General features: G+C 32.5%; 1 protein-coding gene across 8 annotated transcripts in view; it reads right to left on the bottom strand.

Annotated features, from left to right (window-relative positions):
• LOC139501056 (nuclear factor 1 X-type-like) overlaps positions 1-23,473 on the bottom strand; it is a 39,840-nt gene that overhangs the window by 5,397 nt on the left and 10,970 nt on the right. The window contains exons 1-10 of one of the 8 annotated variants that reach the window (XM_071290051.1): positions 21,657-22,072; positions 17,749-17,904; positions 14,383-14,758; positions 13,662-13,718; positions 12,780-12,872; positions 7,956-8,279; positions 5,586-5,705; positions 3,038-3,183; positions 2,113-2,293; positions 360-496 (exon numbers count right to left, since the gene is read on the bottom strand). In XM_071290051.1, the coding sequence (XP_071146152.1) occupies positions 360-496; positions 2,113-2,293; positions 3,038-3,183; positions 5,586-5,705; positions 7,956-8,279; positions 12,780-12,872; positions 13,662-13,718; positions 14,383-14,758; positions 17,749-17,904; positions 21,657-21,665 (1,599 nt within the window). In that variant the 5' untranslated portion in view covers positions 21,666-22,072. Of the gene's footprint in view, positions 1-359; positions 497-2,112; positions 2,294-3,037; positions 3,184-5,585; positions 5,706-7,955; positions 8,301-12,779; positions 12,873-13,661; positions 13,719-14,382; positions 14,759-17,748; positions 17,905-21,656; positions 22,073-23,473 lie in introns of those variants that run through there. The other 7 variants (XM_071290041.1, XM_071290033.1, XM_071290025.1 and 4 more) reach the window with 7 other exon arrangements.

A 23,473-nucleotide genomic window follows, 5' to 3' on the forward strand; every position in this document is an offset into this window, starting at 1 on the left:
TACAAATACAAATGACACAGTTAATGAAAAGGCTATGCTTTATAGATATTTGGAATAAATTTAGATTATATCTGCTTGGGAAATTTGAAGAAATAAAATGAGAGTACTCAGATATTTGACTGTAAATTGTGGTTGGATAAAACCCTGTCATAGTAATAACCAACTGGTTTATAACCTAAAGTTCACATAATCTTTTATAGGTAGTGTAGTGCCTTTTTTCCTTTGCTTAAGTTTTGGTCTGATTTTGAAATGCATACAACTCTGATGCTCCCTTTAAAGGCCATGACAAGTTCATATTATCTGTTTTTATGAAAACAAAATTAAAGCTACTATCAATCAATTCCAGAAGATATACTTACTTGATGTCCCTGAGGGTGGATGTGTGCAAACGCATGTTCTGGTCTACCAAGTACAGAGAAAGGACTGGTCATAACTGTTCTGTTAGCTGGTGGTGTGTCAGGAGACGTACTTGTAGTGTGGTTACTGTTAGAAGAACCTAAAAGAGGTAAAAGTAACAAAATTGAACTGTTCTTTTTGCTGGTGTTGTGTCCAAAGTAGTTGGGTTGTAACTGGGTTTTTTTTTTTAAAGTGCCAGTACTTTTTGTCTGGTAATTATTAGAGGAACATTTTGTCTGGTAATTATTAGAGGAACATTTTGTCTGGTAATTATTAGAGGAACATTTTGTCTGGTAATTATTAGAGGAACATTTTGTCTGGTAATTATTAGAGGAATTTTGTCTGGTAATTATTAGAGGAATTTTGTCTGGTAATTATTAGAGGAACATTTTGTCTGGTAATTATTAGAGGAACATTTTGTCTGGTAATTATTAGAGGAATTTTGTCTGGTAATTATTAGAGGAACTTTGTCTGGTAATTATTAGAGGAACATTTTGTCTGGTAATTATTAAAAGGAACATTTTGTCTGGTAATTATTAGAGGAATTTTGTCTGGTAATTATTAGAGGAACTTTTTGTCTGGTAATTATTAGAGGATCATTTTGTCTGGTAATTATTAGAGGAACTTTTTGTCTGGTAATTATTAAAAGGAACATTTTGTCTGGTAATTATTAGAGGAACATTTTGTCTGGTAATTATTAGAGGAACATTTTGTCTGGTAATTATTAAAAGGAACATTTTGTCTGGTAATTATTAGAGGAACTTTTTGTCTGGTAATTATTAGAGGATCATTTTGTCTGGTAATTATTAGAGGAACATTTTGTCTGGTAATTATTAGAGGAACTTTTTGTCTGGTAATTATTAGAGGATCATTTTGTCTGGTAATTATTAGAGGAACTTTTTGTCTGGTAATTATTAGAGGAACATTTTGTCTGGTAATTATTAGAGGAACTTTTTGTCTGGTAATTATTAGAGGAACTTTTTGTCTGGTAATTATTAGAGGAACATTTTGTCTGATAATTATTAGAGGAACATAATAACAATTAGAACTGGTTAAAACTATGCTGATGTCTCGGGAGAAGTGTTGTTTACTAATATGTACTGAATATTACAGGTACCTTTAAAATTTGAAAGAAATAATTAGTGTATTAGTTTCCAAACATTTCCTTGAGGTAAACAAAAGTAGCAGAAAGGAATCCAATATAATATGTGAAACCATTCATAGATCATAGATTGTACAGAAATTCATACATGTATATTATTCATTTTTATCATCAATAACTACAAGCTACATGTATCAACAGATTTTTTTCTGATAGGGTAGTATCTAAGAACCAAATGTATTTTCTATGGTCTTGTATCATATTATATCGTGTCTCTGCATTTTCTTTCATTTGGTTAAGTTATCTCTTGATAAGATATTCCCAACTTATTTTCACCGTGTGGAGCAAGGCTTATGTAAAATATTCTACTAATTACTTCTTACTCTCATCTTTTGGAGCAGGGTCATATTCCTAACTTTATTTGTTTGGTGGAGTGTGACATATCAAAGATTTCTCACTGATAACAACATGAGGAAGTAGTAATTGCCCACTGGTGTTTATTTTTTCTTGCTTGGTTCAGCAGGGCTTATTAAAGATTTCCGATTGTTTACAATGCAACTTGGCAGAGCAAGGTGCATTAAATATTGACTATTCCAAAAACAGCATATACTCACTTGGTGGAGCAGGGCTCATTAAAGATTGACCACCACTGGTTACAGGAAGTCCATCTGATGTCCTCATAATGGCCACTGGTCTGGCCAGGTTTGGAGGTGGCGGTGGGGGTGGAGGCAGCATCCCAGGAAAATAATGAGCCATCTTCGCTGGACTTTTCATAGATGGTGTAGAGGAGTTTGACTTGAAAAAAGCAAATATGTCTTAACAATTCATTCAAAAACATTTCCAGTTTCAATAACTTTCGTTCCTCATAATTTATTTTTTATGTATTTTGAAAATATGCTTTGTTGATTAAGTAAAACATGGCACACATAAGTGGGTGACTGAGGCAAGAAATAATTTGCTTCCTTGTTCATTACTTAGCTTTTCCTGACTGTCAAAATGACGTTACTTATTTTGCCCTGGTTATCAACCAATCACTCTACTTGTCTGTGTATATCTGTTATATAATGTAAGAACAATTTTACATTTACAAGTGAAGATTTATACAGGTTTTCAAAAACGAGGTGAAAGCCTTTACAACTAAGACTAATCATGCATTCTTTGAAAGTTACATTGTTTTATGCAAACCATTATTTGCATTACCAACATCCTATTTCCTTCCAAATCATGTGTCAATACTTTCTTGTTTTGTCAATTTATCTTCTGATATTTTTAAATATCAAGCACTGATCACAGGCAGACTGACATTGACAGGAAAACGAACTTGTACAATGATACACAGAAAATAAATTAGTCAAAACGTGAAAATATGCAATCAACATGTAAGCAGATGATTTGAAGTATAGAATTGCTTAGCTACCAGTTTACATAATAAATTATACGTCTAAGATAGTCAAATTTGTTGTATATGATAACAAGCAAATGTTGAATTGTAAACTCTTTCAACCTTCATTTCTTAACATTTCATTTATTGAATGTTACCTGGCCTTGAGAATTTTGTGCTTCTTGGCATACAAGCGAAACAAAATCAGAAAATGTATCAGCTCCAGCATTTTCTTGAAATTTCATATTTGCTGAATGAGGAGGAGGTCCTGCACCTGAGGATAAAATCATTTGTTGTTGCATTCCTGTAAAAAAAAAAATATGATAATAAGTACTTATTTTTGAAACATTGTTTAATGGCATGTTAATTTACCCTTTTATGTATCTCAGTAGACAGTGGATGAAGTAATTGTGAGGTTAATAAATACACCAATACAAACTCTGTGTATGTAAAACTGTGTTTACACATGGCTGTGATATCCGATTCATCAGATTAAATTATACAAGGGTGCACACACTGAACTGGGTTGATTACATTACTGATAATGATTGGATTTAGTGTTGACATTTTTCAAGATCTTTGCGGTCAAAGCAAAGACATAAAAGCATTTCATTTGAGCCTGTAAATATTTCTCATAGGCCAAAACAGTCTTCTTTAATAAAATTCTGAATTGATGAGGAAGGTATACATGCAAGATATAACCAAAATCCGTAAAGATGGCTGAATACTTGGGATAATAGGCCCAATTTGAAATAAGATGCACTTCAAATAATAAACTAAGTTTTGCTTCCAATTTGCCCAGTAGATTCGAAGAAATAAATATTTAAGAAGGTTTACAGATGTACTAATAAAGGTGACAGACATCAATTGATGTTGATAGCTCATATTAGATCTACCATGTAACAAGTTCAATACATTTGTGGATATCTAGTTATATTAATAAATTGTATTAATTAATTATATAAATATCACCAAATGATTAAGAAAGACAATTAATAAGTAATAAAATTGGAATTGGTATATTTAGCAAGACAATCAAAATGTTAATATGTCAATAATAAAAATGCAGGCAATGATGCAATATAAAACTATAATTAAATACATGTATACTTTTTTATGATAGATGAAATGAACTCTGGGGTTTTTTTATGCTATTTTATAAAGGTCAATAAGATAATTGTAGGAAATATAAAACTTATTTGTTCAGTTCAAGATACTTGCAAATTGGAGCCTTTGGCAAGCTATTCTTTTCTATTACGAGCAAGCACTAGTAAATCTCCTATTTCTTCACAGTGTACAATAAAAGTGTACAATGATCTATGTAAATGTGTTTACATTGTTACAATTATCCTAAGTATCAAAGTAAAACAATTATTGTGGTTCAATTTCTTCTTTCTTGGTGTACAATGTTCAGTAAATCAACCAATAGCAGTCTTTATCATTACACTTTTACTTTCTATGTTTATAATTATGGTTTTATTATAAACATTAAAACTTTTGTTAAAATGAACTAAAGTTACTGAACATAGTAGAACACTGCAACAGTAATATTATAATATCTGTAAAATGCCAATTAACATCATACAATGACAGACTTCACTATAAAACCATAAGATTAATCAAATCTAAAATTATTTTATTGTAAACATCATTCATGTACCTAAGAGCTCATTTCTGTTTCATGTTGGAGAAGGAAAAAGAGCTCAGAAATCAGAAAATTTGAATGGTTAGTCATTTAAATTGAATGAAATATTGGCAATGACCACATTAATAAGATAGTTTCCAGTGGCGGATCCAGGACAGGGGGGGAGGTCCCAAGGTTGGAACCCCCCCTTTTTTTAACAATCAATGTGAATTTGAATGGGGACATGTAGTTGGAACCACCCCCACCCCATCCCCTTTGTCCTGGAAGTGGGTTAAGGAACCCCCTTTTTAAAATGGCTGGATCCGCCCCTGGTATCATAGCAAACTTGTATGGTGGACTAAAAGATCAAAGACTTGCAAGGATTTCATCTCCAAGAAGATTGAATTCATTCATGAACCTAATGAAAGTAAAGCAAACATAAAATCACCATTAAAAGGTGTCTATAGCTACTGGACAGGAGCTAACATAAATACATTGTTAAGTTAATAGGGGAACAAAATCCAAAACTATACAAGAATGCACATATTATCATGCTTAGCATTTAGGTATTACACTCTTATATAAGTATTGGAAAAATAGAAGAAGCTGCCTGAGTAAGCATTTGAAAAATTAAATTTTGTAAAAAAAGTCCGCTACTGCCCAGTATATGAGTATACGAGTTCGATGCATCTGAAAGAGCTCTCATTTTTCAACTCATCATAGTCAAGCTTCTAAATCTTTGTTTGAAAATTATAATAGACAAAGCAAATGCAATGCTTCTAGAATCCAGGTATCAGAATATCATCCCAAGTCTATGTTCTGCATTGAAAAACAAAATGTGTCAGTAGCAATCACAAAAGCTTATCTTAAAAAAAAGCTCCTATCATCATGTTGGGGTACAAACAACTACATTATATGTACATCGAACTCTACTATAATTAAAGAAAAACTTAACCATTCATATTTTCTTTATATGAGCCACCTTCTCCCTCTTATTTCCATGCTTGTAACATTCTAATCGTTAACATGAAGCACAAACAAGCCCTTAACTATTACATAAGAATTAGAAAGGTTATATCTACCTGGGGATGAGGTTGATCGTGGAGGAGTTGGCACACAACGGACTGGGGTAAAATCGCTGGCTTTACTACTATGGATGATGATGTGTGATGACATGACTGGTGGGCTATGAGTTGTGATACCTGTGTACAAAAGCCACTACAAATCAACCATATATCTCCTTTGTTCTTATTGACAAATTACAAAATATCTACTTATTGACAAAAAAAATTAAAATCTATCTGATTCATAATTGTCTTACAGTTCTTCCATAAAAGCATGCAAAGCAAACCTTTGATTAACTTGCTTGCTAAGTTTGCTTGGATGTTTGCACACAATAGGTAGGTGCAGTTTCAGTCTGTTTTATATATATACTGGGATTTGATTGGACTATAAAAACTGACATGCAATGAAGTAAATGTTTATTGTCAATTCATATTCCAGTAAATAGTAAACAGACTGAAACTGACTACCTACCTTTTGTTTACAAACATCAAAACAAACATGGCAATCAACTATCAAATTTCAAGTTGATCAAAGGTTTGCTTTGCATGTTTTTATAGAAATGCTGTAAAATCTATTGAATTATGGGGATCTGTAAATGTCTAATGAATAAAAATTTTGTATAATATCATATAAACTACGTTACCACAACCAAAAGTGTTGGTGCATTAATCAGTTTTAAAAAAGTAATGTCATTAGATGCTTTGATGCTGTTTTTCTCTAAATGATTCCAAGAATAGCAGATTGAAGTTCTTGTGGTTTTATTTATATTATCCTTAAGCAGGCTTTTTTAGATATTAAGTCTTATCCATTACTACATAAAACATAAAATGTACAAAAATATGTCATCCCCGATTTATTTTTACCCTGTACCTCATAAGGTAATAAATTAATCTTTTTGTGATGCTGATGAATAAATAATTCTAGCAGCCTAACACATACATGTAATGCAGGAATATATGTATCTATAAATTGTCTCAAACCTAATACATGTACTTGCATGTTTCATTGAAGTTCTTTCCACATAAAACGGTAGAAATCCTATTTTTTCTAAATTTTTGAAAAAATCATTTTGGACTATTTCAAGAACAAAGGAAATATGCGGGAAATGCATGAAAAATGATATTGTTATATAGTTAGCATCACAACAAAGATATAAACATAGCAAATTCTATAATAAGTATTGTTAACATTCTTCTTGGTAGAAATACATGCAAATGTTTCTTCCTCTTGAATACATGTACATGTACCAAGAACACAGATCTAATCTAAAGAGAATAATATACAAACAGGTTTCATTTGTTATATTGTTTTTTAAATGAAATTTTGCCATTTAAAACTCTTTAAATTACAGTCTTCACTACATGAAGAATAAATTCCTCTAATAAAGCAAAGATGTCTATATCTACTTTTTCTAAATTTAATCAAATAACAACAAAAAGAAGGATGCAATAAACAGCCTATCAGCCTACATGGTGTTAACCTAGCAACCTTTTCATTGTACTGACTCCAATGTTTTAACAGTATGTAACCAATGTAGTTTCAAATTTAATTGCACTGTACTGAACTGCGTCTTTTTATAGATATAAACAGTTTCACAACCAGGAAATAATTTCAGAAAGTAAGAAAACTTTGTAATCTATATTTACATTTTATCAAAGTTATAAATTTATCTTGTAGTTAATTTTCAATTTTATTTAGTAATTTATGTTAACTTTTACTTATCTCATATTGTTAGCCTATATGCAGATGACTCTAATAACATCAGTTTCAAGTTTACAATGCAAGAGCTGACAATTCTCTTTTAAAATGTGTATTCATGTAAAATTACAGATCTCCATAAAACTTTGGTTTCTCAATAAATTCTTATAAAAATAAAAGATTTGCTCGTAGAAAAAGATAACAGGTCTACATATTGAAAATGATACCCGTATTTTATAGATTAAAGTCGTACTTCATGTATTAAAAAAACGTGTGATGAAGCAAACATTTATTGATATTTACTTGAATAACATCAAAGTGGCATCTTTGAAAAGCACTCAATGAAATAATTTCTCCACAATGGAAAATGAGTGACTCAGTTCAGTGCAATGAACTACTGACATAGGTATTTTTATTTGAAGGTTAGAATTTCCATGGTATATGGAACATCATAGAATCTATGAAATTTATGAATTTTAACAGTACCTAGACTGTATAGTATATATAATTTTTTGTAAGAACAATTTGTTCAATCTTCATGCAATGTTTTTCTTACAAAAAGGGAAGCAAACAACAAAATAAAAAACAAATTTGTTAATAGTTGACTAAGATTGTCGTAACAGAAAAATACCGGATTCAAAACAGACTATTTACTAATTTATGACTGACTCAATTATACGGAAACCTACCTGGATCCATACTATCGCCTTGCCAACCTGCTGAGCTATTTCCACTCAGATTTGCCTGAGATTTTCCATAGTAACTACTCATTGACTCACTTTCATCACCTACACTTTCTACCTCATCGTCTGCTGACGAAATAGAACTCATAGTTGTACGTTTTAATCGTTTGTGAGGGTTCCCTGACGGACTCAGGGCGGGGCCATTTTGAAGACCCTGTTGTACATGCATCACAATGTCCTGGGCACTATAGTTATAATAACTGGGACTGTCCATTTGTTTTGCCGGGGGCATCATAGGATGTATTCCATTCTGCGGTAAAACAATAGATGCTGCAAAAAGATTGATATTGTCTGAAAATACATAAAACATTAATAGCTATTCAGTTCATTAAAACATAAATTATTAGTAATAACATAATGATAAGATATAATGTCTTGATTTCTTTTACAATACACACATGTAATAATATCATTGCATTGATGTTGGATGACTTTGTGTATTTGTGTTTTTAATATGACATTTTCTGTATTTAAAAGCTGTTCATGTTAGGTGATATAATTTTCATTTTTGTTACATAATGCAGGGACCATGCTTCTGAGCAATTAGAGCAATAAGGATTGATTGGTGTTTAACACCACTTTCAGCACTATTGTACTTTTTCATTGCAGTCAGTTCTTTATTGGTAGAGGAAGCCAGAGTGCCCCACAGGTTTCTAATTAACATACTTTGACTTTCATACTCTTATTAACAAATATATAAAAACATTGCGTATAAACATAAACTTGTATTTACACTTATGCTAACTGCGGCCAAGCTTAGCAAAAGGTAGTGCGACGTAATCAGTCAAACAAACTTTATTAGATTAACTCGTACAGGAACGATCCTTTTCATTGGTCAATTCAAACCTTCGACCTCACACCTGGGAACTAGAACACACGTACTGTAAAGTTGAATGGACTGATCAGTTTTCATGTAGCCGGTCAAGGTTGTTATAACCTTTCATCGTCGTAAGCACATACATGATTGTGTGCTTGATTATCCCAAAGCAATTCTTACTTTTATACATGTGCATGTAAAACTCATTGATTTTATAATTTTGTGTAGTAGTAAAATTTTAAACTTTAAAATCTTAACATTTTTCACGTCGAAATATTTAATTCAACTGTCTCCTCTCAGTTGGTTCTCAATTAAAGATATGGAATTAAACGATCTACCATTGGGTTGCTACCATTTTATTTTGATGGGGGACTTGGATGAAACATTTTATTTTTTTTTAGTTGTAATCTCAGTTAAGGCAGATTTTACAATAAGAAGGAATTATTGTTTTTTGTATCCATCAAAAAAGCAATTGCTGAAACTGTGAAACAGACTGTGTAATGGAGTAATGCATTATGTTATTGAATAAAATGTGTCTTTCTGAGTAAATAAAAATAAAAATTACTCTGTGTTTGTGTTTTATGTTAGAATTAGAGGGTTTTCAATTTCAAAATATTGGACATGGAATAGACATCATGACCTACTTTACTGACATCCAGCTTATTTGGAGTGGAATTTTGAAGTATTATTTATAAGTGGAGCCTAATAACATGGACTTATATTTTAATAAAAAGTCTTCTTTTGTGTTTTAATCATAACTTTAAGGCAGATTTTTATTGGTAAAGGCTAAAAAAGGTAATTTAATAATATTGTTGCTAACGTCACGTCTTTTCCGTCCATTGTGGTATGTCACGATCGCAATTTTCTTGTTAGTTCTCAGACAGCCCATTGTAGCTATTTTTATCCCGGGTTTTATAAATAATTGAAAATAGCAATCATATTAAATTTGGATGACGTAAGGGGGTCAAAGGACTTGAGGAATCAATATCATTGGCTGTTTTATTTTTTGCGAACGTTACTGTTCGAGGTTTCCGTCCAAATCAGTGTCACGTGAGCAACATATATTTATATCTGTAACTCTCCTGTATAGGAGTTACGATATCGCCCTTTGCAGAAATAGATTCGGAGTCAGTTCCTTCACATGATGGGGAAGCAAAGAAGGTAAGTTGTATGTAATATCGTTACAAGAGGACCTTAAATGTATTCCGTCCATCAAAAAGACGTTCGCAACAAAACATAATGTCATGATAGTAGATGTTGCTAATGTTACTATTACGAATTGGTTTCTTGTGTATTCATTTGATATAAAGTACACCTGCAAATGACATTCTGTATATTTAGAAATTCTAAACCAGACTGTACAATTTTATTACTCCAGGCATATTTTAAACATCACTGTGTGCATACATTTTAACTTTTAAAGATGTTGTTGCTCATGTGACATGTCCAAATGTCGCTAACGTTACTAATTTTTTGGTTTCTTGTGTATTCATTTGATATAAAGTACACCTGCAAATGACATTCTGTATATTTAGAAATTCTAAACCCGACTGTACAATTTTATTACTCCAGGCATATATTAAACATCACTGTGTGCATACATTTTAACTTTTAAAGATGTTGTTGCTCATGTGACATGTCCAAATGTCGCTAACGTTACTCATTTTTGTCTCCGTCACATTAGCAACATGAAAGTAGGAGACAGAACACAATACTGTAAAATCTGCCTTATGTCTTTTTATTTTTCAGTCTGTTCGGTTCTGCCTTGTTTTTATTAGTTTGTCCGGAATTTTTTTTTGTAACATAAATCGTCATACTGCCTTTTTTTTTTGGCCAGTTTGCCAGGTTGCTCATCCTGTCTTTTCATATCTCTCCCAAGTTTTATGTATTTGACTAAAGATAGTGTGATTTTTTTTCTAATTCAGTTTACTTGTTTTTGAGGGGAAAAAAACGAAATTTTAAGTAAATTCAGAACATCTAACCAACCATGCTTTGTTTAGAGAGATGGCAAACAATGGCACAGTGGAAGGAAATGTACTTTATAAATTCCAGCGATATGTTTCATGAATTTTATAAATAACTGTTTTGCTATTTTCGGTTGAAAAACGAACCTAAATTATATATTGTAAACATTTAATAAATAGTTACATAGAAAACAATCAGTTTTTAAAAGGGTGTTTATTCATTACATGTATTGATAAAAACATGAGCCCCTTCTTGTGCATGCATTCAGTCATCGTTAATTTCTTAATATTTCGTTTATCAGTTTATTACAAATAGATATAGGAAGATGTGGTATGAGTGCCAATGAGGAAACTCTCCATCCAAATTACAATCTATAAAAGTAAACCATTATAGGTCAATGTACGGCCTTCAACATGGAGCCTTGGCTCACACAGAACAACAAGCTATAAAGAGCCCCAAAATTAGTGTAAAACCATTCAAACGGGAAAACCAACGGTCTAATGTAAGATTTTGTATTTCATTTTGAATATGTATGTATACTACACGTCACTTTGGCGGATAGTGCAACAATGTTATGCAAATCACTATTCTTACAGTATGAAATTAAAAGATAAGTTTTCATCCAATTAAATTTGAAAACAGTACATTTATATTGTTCCTTATTAACTACGATATTTCTCACCAGTATTATTTATTTTTTTAGTTCCACACATACAAAAGAAAACATCTTCGCAGATGTAACATTTTAATTCTTTTTCCACCAACATGCCTTCACTGAATTCATTTGAATTTCGTGGTGACCATGATAGTACATTGCATACTACGTCTTCATTCACTTGCACAAATGATACGATTATTGTTGTTTTGTTTCTATATTTGCAATTTGCTCGTTTATGATACTTAATTTCTGACCAAACACTAAGCTACTATGTAACGTTATGTGTGTTCGTTTTATAGCATGAAAACACCAGAAGAGGAATGTGCAACCCATCATAAATTATTGTAAATAATGTAATGGATCAGTATTATGAGATCCTGATCATAAGTAACTATGACATTGAAAGAAATTAAAAGTGGTTCATTATTCATCCGTATAAAAGCGGCACATGTATTTTTATTTTATCCTTATATTTTTCATAATGCAGTACAAGATACATGTAATTGTACATGTGTTGCTGCAGTATAATATATCGACACAACTATTTGAAATTCACAAAACATCTATATAATTCTTTTGACCAAAGATTTGTAAACTAAACAAATCCTTGTTTTAACGTTCGTAGTAACATAGTACATTCCATTGTCAGTCACCTGTGTCAAATTATGGGCACACTACTATTGTTGATGTTTTTGAATCTTTCGGCCAATGAAGTGAGACGTTACAAGTTGTTTGTTTGTGATACGCCAGAATTTTATCAACGAACTATCCATCCCTAAACTTGACTGCATTTTCGTGTACTTTGCTTTTCATATCATACCCGATAAATAAAAATAACAATTGCATAGAATAAGAATATGCCAAATGGTTGCAAAAAATAATGCAGCAACTTTTAATCGTTTTATGTGACTTGGGATTATTGGGGGCTGTCAAGCAGCCCAAATACTATAGTAGCATCATTAACATGTTTTTATTGACGACAGACGAACAGAAAGACAGACAGAATATGGTATGCCATACATCGTCCAGTAAACGGACATATAATTATAGGTTTACACTTCTTAACCTGTAATTGAAAAGTGTTTATGAGTCCTGAATGTTTCATTCTCTGTTCACAAACCCTCAACAAAGATCTTTAAAGTTTGAATATATTCTGTTTTTTAGAGTACTTGCTTTGTGCTTAAGTTTTTATGTTTTTTGTAGTTTTCTCTTTTCAATGCAATGCAATGCAATTAAATCATGTCCCAATTTTTTTCAAACTCTTTCATTACTCTCAATAAAGATGATTTTTGTTTAAAAAAGGAATATGTATTAGAAAATGTATACATACGTCTTGTAACCCGTAACAATTCTCTTGCAGAAAATACACCTGTGGCCGAGATGCTATCATTTCCTGATACCCCTGAGTGAATATTTCCAGGCACTGTCAATCAAAGAAAAATCGTTACTCACAATTCTTAGGGTTTATCTTTACTTATTAACTACATTATCAACTGCTCTATTTTCATTTTCATATAAATATGAAATTCTGAACTATATTGTAACGGTATATATTATAAAATAAGTTTCAAATTAAGTTATTTATTGGTTCACACGCTACAGCTCATACATTTGAATATCTATGTAACTACTTTTTCAACCATGGTGTTGTGTAGACTTAGTTATTTACGATGTATCCTCATATCGTTTATATCTAAATTAGCATGATATTACTGTGATAATTCTCACAATCTGTCATTGTATTCTCTACAATTACATTTACATATCTTTGTGCAAATTGTGTAACATAGGTTTTTTTTTGTGTGTTTTAACACCACTTTTAAGCACCGTTTTTGGGCTCTTTTGTGGCAGCCGGTATTTATTGGTGGAGGTAGCAGGAGTGCCCTGAGAACATAGGAAGAAATCATATGGTCTCTGAAGGCAGCTTCTAAACTTAGCTGCAATAAATCTATCTTAGGTTTTCATTACTACATTGTATTGTTTTTTGCAAAAAACAAATTTCTGTACATTTTAAAACTGACTTGTTTTTTGCAATGATTCTTTATTTTCTCATGTAGATAAGATTCTAGATTTCTTTAAGCTTTCTGCACAGCTCGATAAAAATTGCTATATTTAGAAAACAACCCTCGTCAGTTTTGTGTCTTAAAATTTGCAAACATATTGAAAGACATCTATATTCAGCATGTTCAGTATATGATAATTGTACTATTACCTTTGATATCGTGATCATTCATTTGCATGTCAGCATAATCTGATCTGGGATCTGGTACTGTAAAGTGTATAAATAACATTAACAAACAAGTATACCAGCATAAAAGTCATATCAAACACATACATATACACATACAGTTTTGTAGTATGGAAATAATTTGATTTTTTTTGTTATTGACAATGATTTAGGTATTAATACATAAAAATATCTGGTAATGCATGTATATGCATTGTTAAACATTTGTAAAACACCATTTAGCACTTTCACCTTCCAACAAATGTATTTGACACTGAACACTTTCCTTCTTCCTTGTCCTTGTCTCACTTTTCTCTTCCTTATAGTTAATTTTAAGTTATTGTGTGATAAAGGTACCAGAACTATCATCACAGTATGTCGATAAAGATTTATTTCCTCAATGAAACTTATCATAACAGAACACAGTAGGTCAAAACAAGATTGTCCTCTCTTTCAGAACTTACCATATACAACAACCTACTTAGAAGTCCAAATAAGACTTATCATTCATGCTACTGTCTACATAGAAGAGTTACTTCCATTACAGAAACTTTGATAACTTAATTGTTCTCTATTCCTTGGAGCAATATATGTGTATAAAGTTGGACTTTTTTTCCCCTAAGAAATTTTGTGTACAAAGTTTACAAAAAGCAATCTAATTACATAAAAGTGTGCAAACTATTACACTTCCCTTGCAGTAACTTACCATAACTGTGTATAAAGTTAGCCAAATAGAGATCTAATTCCCTCACAGACACACTTATATGATGAGGATTTACACATAAAGCAGGGTTCATACACTCATGTGATTTTTCTAATCGTTCACCATCAGTACTTTCCAGTGGAATAGCTTTAAATAAAATCACCATGACAAGGTCTAATCTCCAAACCTTGTCTGCTTGTCTTAAGCAGTCTATTCGTCTCATTTTTCCTTTTTGATCAGGATTACTTGTTACACAAACCGGAGGTCTTTTTCCTGTCATGCTTAACACAAAATCTTCTCGACATTCCTGGGTTATATCTTTCCGTAACTTTGCTAATAATCTGGAAGCCCATTTCTGTTTGATTTCTGGTTTTTCATTCTGGTAAAACAAGAAAAATCGATATTAAACTGAGTTATACATCATAACAATTTAATGTGTATGGATAAAAGGAAAAGAGAGGGTATATATGTTCATACATGTAGGACAGCTACTCAAAACAAGAATAACTAAAAGTCATGTAGAGGCTCTACACAGTTTTCAGCTCTTAAAACTTCACCATCTAAAATTATAAGTTGTGAATAAAATAAACATACATGTATATCATACTTGTACTATAAACAACAAATTTATTTTGTAAAAAATATTTCTGTTTAAAGAAACCTAATAAACTCTATTTTTGCCACAGTTTATGGTGGTATTTTACTTTGTTTTACATATTGCATGTATATATATATTGTGTCAAAGATCAAATTTGATCTTTCAGTGCATATTTCCTTGTTCTTGTTAATAAATCTTTTTGATTAATTAAAGCCATTTCAACTCATATTTTTTAATGTCTTTCTATATTGTGTTATTATACTACTGTTACAGGTTAGGTGGAAGGTTGGCACCTGTTAAATCTTTTAAACCGACTGCATTTGTTTGCACCTGACTTGAGTCAGTAACCTGTGTTCAGTGGTTGTCTTTTGTTGATGAGGTTCTTAAGTGTTTCTCCTTTCATATATAGATTAGAATGTTGAATTTCCTGTTTGAATTGTTTTACAACAGTCATTTTGGGACCTTTTAAAGCTTGCTGTTGAGAGTGATTGGTTGACAGCCATACTTTGACCTATAATGGTTTACTTTTAACAAATTGCAATTGAATGAAGAGGTGCCTCATTGGCACTCATACAATGTACCACATCTTCGTATATTTATGTACCTTGAATTTGTACCTGTACATTTTTAATATTCTGAAATAAATAGCAATATACCACAAAAAATTGGGAATGTATCCATGGGACATGTATACATGATGCCACTGCTTGCATACAAGGTTATAAAGGGACATATGTTAAGAAGGGAAAAGTGCTAGAGGCAAACTCAAGTTAGTGAATAAAAACGAAAGAAACAAAATCCATTTGTAAAGGGGCTTAACTCTAGACCAGTAAAAGTGACACCAGCAAAATTCAAATTTGATCTATGTTTTGATGTAATAAACATTGCATACAAGTTTACAGTGTTCTCCCCAGGCCGATATGACACTGCGGTGCCGCAGCGCCTTCATAATATATTCGTTAATCCCGCAGCGTCTTAATTGGCCGCTGTCCCTTACTACTTGATCCCGCAGCGTGTTAATTTTCACATTTTCATTATAAATGTTGGTTAAAATTGTCAAGTTTCTGATCACCACAGAGAGGTCGGTCAGTGTTACGCAATATGATCTGATAATATAGTTTTACCTGAGCCATGCTTATCTCAGCCTTATCAGACTATGTTATCATGTAATAGCGTAAATGATCATCAAGAAGATAGATATTTTCAGAAGAAAATTAAAAAAAATAAAAACTTCAGTGCAGAAATTGAAGAAATAGATCGCAAATACATTGTATTTAAGCATTGAGTGTGTGATTACTTGACCATTTATATAACAAATTTTTTCACTGATCGAGAAGAAGAATCTATTTAAACACGACCAATGAACATGTTCAATACATGTGATAGATTTGAATACACATTGCTAAAGATATTTATGATGGAAATTATGAATGAGAGTATTTGTAGTTGAAAATATTAAAATAACTTTGATTAAAGATAACAAGAAGTGATTTATTTTAATTGAAAGTGAAAAATGTTGCTTGCAAGGTATTTTGCAAGGTAAATTCGTTTCAGAAATAAAATGATCAGTGAACATCGATTGCGAGTCCGTGCGTCAGGAACATTTTATGTGACAATCAACACGGGTACGGAATCGCTGCGGCTTCTGTATAATGTCACTAGTAAATAATTCCAATGGTCTTAACTTTAACGAAGTTTGGTTTATATCTACCTGCCAAAGATAGGTTTTAACAATAATGCACACGGAAGCGTAAATAAATGTCAAACTACGGAAACTTGTCAGCTGTTCATTAAAATATTTTTGTTTTAAAAAGTTGTATACCAACTATCTTAACCATATTCGATTTTATTAATTCTGAATGAACATGTTCTCTGCAAATAACAAAGGGTGAATTCTAAGCAAAAGACATGATGGAAGTAGAAGTTTTTTTTCAGATCAATGACTCTTAATGAAAAGGGGAATACACCTCCCTGTACACTCAGCTGTCAGTATAAGCCGATGTTATAGTTGCTTCACCTAATCCCAACTGATCTAAAGTTTTAGCAAGTGATACATGTAACAGCAAGCACCATGTTTCCTGTTTCAGTGACAAGTGGCTGACTGAGTTTTCATAGCTTAGAAATGTTAAGGGGGTATAAGCAAAAGTTATTATGAGAGGGGGTTTTCAACCCTGAAGAGGATTAAGACAACGTTGAGGAACAGACTGTCCAACAAAATAACACTATCTTGAAACAATATCCCTAGAAGTAGCAGAGAGTACAGAGATGAATATTTATATTTTGAAATCAATTTATTTCATATATAGTAAATTCATTAATACTCTGCATTATTTAACACACAACACAAAGCAATATTGCATGTTATGATTTATGACTGATTGATTCAGATAACAAAAGTTCACTATAAAAAAGGAGTTACACGCCCTTGAATTTTGCGCCTTAAAAAAATCCTGGGGAGAACACAGAGTTTCTTTATATTTCTTTGAGGCAAATTTAAGATACAGAACAGAAACAATTCAGTATTTTTTCCATTATAGAAGGGGCATGACTCTCGAATGGTAAAAGTAACGCTACCCAAATACAAACTTGATCTGTGTTTCGTGGTAATTAGCATTGTGTATAAGCTTCATAACATTTGGTTAAGCAACCTAAAGTTAGAGAACAGAAACGAATTTTGGGAGGTACAGACGGACAAGGGCAAATCTTAATGCCCCCATGGCTAGGGCATTGGGCATAAAAATACTAAATCTACTACTTGTTTTAATCCTTACTTGAAGTTCTTCTTTCACACGTCTCTCTTCTTCCATATTCATTCTTTTCTCATGTTTTTTGTAATACTTTCTTTTAGCTGCCTGTAAGTTGAACCATGTGTAAGAGAATGCCTTCACATGAGGCAACAGAGCCTCGATAAATGGGTGAAATTCATCCTGAAAGTATAAACAATCGTGCATGAAAGATTTTTTTCAATATTATTTTGTCATTACAATGTAGTTAATATTTATAAGGTCTGACCATAGTGATCAGTGGTGACTCATTTCTGATTGAATTTTAATTCCTGGGTCTAATTACTTTTTTTCAGATTTTGAAAAGAGCATAAGTGACCAGACCTAGTTGATTCTGATGAGTACACAATATACAAACTCAACAATTATATGCTCTATGTTCAGTGTTGGATACAATGTATACATGTACAAAAATTTATATGTGCCAATAGTAAAATGCAAATTATCAAACTGGTTCCAAAAATTATAATCCCCAAATCTAAATACTGCATGATATCCGAAACCAGGGTCTTGCAGCAGCATTCAGATTGAATACCTATAAATAATGATGATAATACATGTAAGTATCATCATAAAAACAAATACATGTATGTACTATTTTCTCAGTATGAAAACCATTGACATTCAGCATGTTCAGGCAAAACATTTATATGACAGAAAGATTATATTTTCCTGGTCAAGACTTACAGGTTTGGCAAATATATTGTTACATTAGGTGTTTATGGATTATAATTTTTGGAACCAGGTATTTTACCAAATATAAATGGTGATTGGCCCATCGAAATTTTAACTTAAATGATTTATAATTTTATAGTGAAGTCCGGTATTACATAGCCTTATTAGCAATTTTAATGAATAAGTTACAACTTTTAAGGCAGCCAATTTACTGCTTTGTCAATATTGTGATAATGTGGTAAACATGTACTCAGATTTTATTGCTCTTGTCAAGCTAGTCAAATAATAGATTTCAAAATCAAGCAAAGCAACAAAAGAAGAATGGATAGATGAATTGGTGTTTTCATTCCAATGACAAATTTTACATGGATTTCAGGACAAGAACATGTTGATGCTACACAAGTTTCACCCCTGCTTTGTACTAAGACCCTTATTTTGGAACCATTAATCGATCTCTAACATGTCTCAGTCAGTGATTCTTTGCTCTTTTTCCTTAACACTCATTGCTATTTAAAGGGGAAAACAGTGAATATTTTGTTTTTGTTTGCTTCGACCAGGGATCAACAGGTTGGGAACAAACCCCCTGTATGGTGATTATACCTGTATAGAGGGATAATCCTTCTTTAGAGGGATAAAATTATCCCTCTACAGATGGGTATTTTTGTTTGCACTGGATTTAAAGCACATTAGGGCAGAATGGCATTTTCTAGTTATATTGGCTATAATCTCTAGCATTATATGTATCAATATATGCACTTTACTAAAAATTGGGATAACCAGTTTTCTGCTAAAGTGACAAAACTTGCAATCTATTGTATACCTATCTGAACACCTGATCAACATCAAAAGGAATAGTTGACCTTTCAATTTCATGTTAAATCTAACAATTTACATCCCAGCTCCTTTGTTCTAACAGGGGTGATCTGAGCCGGATCACCCCTAACAGATCACCCTAGTTTGAGTTTCTTTGTTATGCAAGCTTTCCTTTGTTCTGTAACATTTTGGCGGGAATGTCAAATCCACTATAAAACTTATAATTAAATATACAATTACACGGAAACGACTATCTATCAAAATTCACGTAGAAAAAATCCAGTGTATATGCTGGGATTCGAACTCAAGACCTTTAGCATATCAAGCCACGACACATCCACTACACCAGGACGACTGGATACGAGCTATCAGTACTTTAACATACTTGAAGGAAGCAAGATGTTTTTTATAAGTGGAGCGAGTTTGCAGACCTTTATTCAGTGGGGTTTAAACCCTTTTCGTTAATAAGTGAGTTGTCAGAGATTGTTAAGTTTGATTATACACTTTTTCAAAAGTGGGGCGAGTCGGTAAACAAAAGTGGGGCGATTTTTTTCATAAAGTGGCGATATAGGTTGGGCCGATTGGCCAGTGGGACGAGTTGACATTGTTTGATATCTACTCATCGTGTTCGGGGGTCAAAAAGGGTATAAATCATGTAGTAATGTATAAAGTATATTATAATGGTTGTGTGGCGTTCTAAACTAGATTTTATGAATTGTAAATGGTTTTTCGTCTAATCTAAAACAGCTGGGATGTAAAATAGTTATCCCACTCGGACTTGGTGTGTCAGTGTTAGATCACCCTCTGGCCTCCGGCCATCGGGGTGATCTTACACTGACACACCGCGTCATCATGGGATAACTATTAAAGAAATTCTGTTCAGTGAGCCATAAGTGAGTAGAATTTACCTGATCATCACAGCTTTCAATCATGGTGAACAATAGATTTTATATTTAGTCAAATAAGCAGCAAACTGGGCATTTGCATATTAAACTAAGTACATCAATTGGTGCATCAACTGTTGCAGGTTACTGCCATAATAAGTAGAGAATGCCATTCTGCCCTATTTTGATTTAAATCCAGTCCAAACAAAAATACCCCTCTATAGAAGGATAATTTTATCCCTCTATACAGGTATAATCACCATATAGAGGGTTTGTTCCCAACCTGATCAAACCCAGAACCTCTTAGAAACAAGATAAGCATTCCAGATGAACAAGAAAAATCTAGGAGGTAATCAACAACATACCTGCCAAGTTTTCAAAATGCCCATGGGGGTTTTACGTGCAAAATGACTCCCATAGTCCAACAGAACCTTCAAGGGGGGCCTCAAATATATATTGTTGTTGTTTTTTGGATTCTTCATAATTTGACAAGCCTATAGCAATTGTAAAATTAGGTGTTTTGATTGAAATTGTGGACAAATTTGCTCTTTCAAAATTTCCATTTTGGAGCCTCCATGGGGGAACCCCCCCGCAAGTGGTGACAGTTGGCAGGTAAGCAACAAGTAAGAATGGAAGTGATTTTCCATCAATTAATTTGATCAGGAACATATCTAAAAGATATTGAGATAGAAAGTGGTTTATCTTGATAAAGGAAAGACTCTGATAATATAATACAGCATTATTTATTGCATGTTCAGCCAGAAGCACTAGAGAAATGTGTTAGAACTGTCATTATCAAGAAACCAGTCAAACCTTTTGAGAGTGTAGGCAGAGTCTATATAAATTTATTATTACAGGACAATGACAAATCTTTTAGAAAGGAACTGAATGCTCAATGTGAAACCAGAAAAAAGATTTTGCACAAATGCTGGAAAGGTCAAATATTCAATATTTTCTCCTACTTAAGGGGCATAATGCAACAAAGTAGTGTTACTTTCAATTTAATATTTTGTTTAAAATTGGATTTTCATGTGAAATAGGTAATTTAGGTTCATGGCTATACAAATAATTGACTTTTTTATGATCATGCATGTAATTGTTTTTGGAGTACTTTAAGCTATTTTTCATGGGTGTAAGCGGCTCAAAACTAATCATTCGCTTGGTACTTAAAATTCTCTATTTCACGACTAGGTACAACTTTTTCGGTTACGATATGAAGCATCCGCCAAACAGACATCATTGATTAAATATGAATGTGGTAATAACGACAAGTAATTCATTTCGAAAGGAGAAAATGCACGTCAAGACACGAACACTGACTTTTCCGAGTATCCGCCATTTTGAAAAATAATCCCTCACCATTCTATCATTTTCAAAGAAAACACAATTAAAATTACTACTTTTAACTATATCTAAGAATCACTGCAATGTAAAATAAAGAGTGAATTGCGAAAATTGACAAAATTATGCGATCTTCAGCGAAAAAAACCAATTCACACATGCAGAGGCGCAGTATCATCTTACCATGGTCATCTTTTTCTAACTTTCATATCCGAAAAGTTAAGTTTGATCTCTTCACATGTGTTAGCTGATCCGTGCAATTTAAATATAGTTTGTTACATCAATGATGTTTTCGCACTGTTTATTTTCTTCCTCTGGTACAAATTCTGGGAAGTTGGCCAAACTTTTCTGACCCCAGTTCTCCTCTAATCAACTATGGCGTAGTATGTCTGAGACGGGACTATTGTTGTTGTCGGCTTCCATATATGGAACTAAGCGAATCACTCCTCCTTTGAAAACCAATCATTTTGTGTATTCAAATATGTCAAAACTGATTGACAGACAATTTCAAAACAAATACACATTGAATTCACAATCTTTTAAATTAACTTTACTCCTCATTGTAACAAGTTTCTTACACGTCTCACAAAACAAAGTCTACTCGGACTCGAGTACTCGCTTTTGATTAGTACAAAAATCTTATTTGTGTATAGTAGGGCCTATAGATCTGATACATAAAAGGCAAACTAACCGCATGCAGGCTGATAATTTAATAATTAAATGACTTAACATTATTTTAAATAGTTGGATTCATTAAAGTCCTGTGGTGTTCTGTTTTTAACTCTTTTTTTGTGCACATCAGTGCATCGTCAAGTTTACAAAATGAGCTGTAGACGTTTCCAAAATACAGACTGAATTTTTTTTTTAAACGGTTCACTGAGTGTTGCCGGGATGGAACACCCCCTTCTTCTTTTTTTTTGACAAGTACGTAATTCTATAATTTTCTTAGAAAATATTCCCTTATACTAAAAAAAATATTTCAACTTGTGTTCACTTCCGTTTTAAAGTGCTTTTGATCTTGTGCATGCGAGTTTCAGTACCATCACAATAGTAAGGGACATTCTATTCTAACTTATATATGAAAGTCCCTGACTGAAATATTTAAGGGATTATATGCTATCCATTTCAGTATTTTACGGTGGTAAAGGGGAATAGAGAGGCAACAATTAAGCTTATATAGCCTAAACTACCGTGGTATAGTAGTCCATCTAAAACTACTATTTGAATTAGCCTCTGTTGTAGAAAAACCCGGCTTTATGTATGATTTTCAACAGCTCATTTGAAAATGGGGAGGTACCCGAGGATTGGAAGATTGCTATAATAACTGCGTTATTTAAGAAGGGAGATAAGAAATCAGCTTCAAACTACCGTCCATGCAGTTACGTCTCACAAGCATTCTATGAAAAATTATGGAGAAACTTATGCGAAGAGAATAATTGAACACATGGATAGACAGAACTTGTTTATCAATCAACAGTTTGGCTTCATGGGTGGTAGATCAACTTCTCTACAGTTGCTGAAAGTCCTAGACAAGTGGACAAAGGTACTTGACAAAGGAGGTATATTACACTCGATTTATATATATGGACTTCATGAAAGCCACATATGAGACTATACTACACAAGATTAAACACTATAGTATTAGTGAGCAAACTACAAACTGGATAAGAAGCATCCTTAGTATAAATAGACAACAGTGCGTACAGGTCAATTGGTCAAGATCAAGAGGAATGTAACCAGTGGAATTCCATAAGGCTCTGTATTGGGACCAATTTTGTTCGTCCTATTCATTAACGACTTGCCAAACAATGTTATATCAGATGTATTCATGTTCGCAGCTAGACGACACCAAATTATTTAGAGAAATAGTCGACCAGAACGATCAGAACCTTATTCAGGAAGACCTTGACATCCTATTTGATTGGAGCAAAACTTGGCTATTGAAATTCCACCCGAACAAGTGTAAAGTTTACCGATTAGTGGAAGGAATACTTATCATG

This window comes from Mytilus edulis, chromosome 1 (assembly GCF_963676685.1).
Source record: "Mytilus edulis chromosome 1, xbMytEdul2.2, whole genome shotgun sequence".
NCBI classification, from domain to species: Eukaryota; Metazoa; Mollusca; class Bivalvia; order Mytilida; family Mytilidae; genus Mytilus; species Mytilus edulis.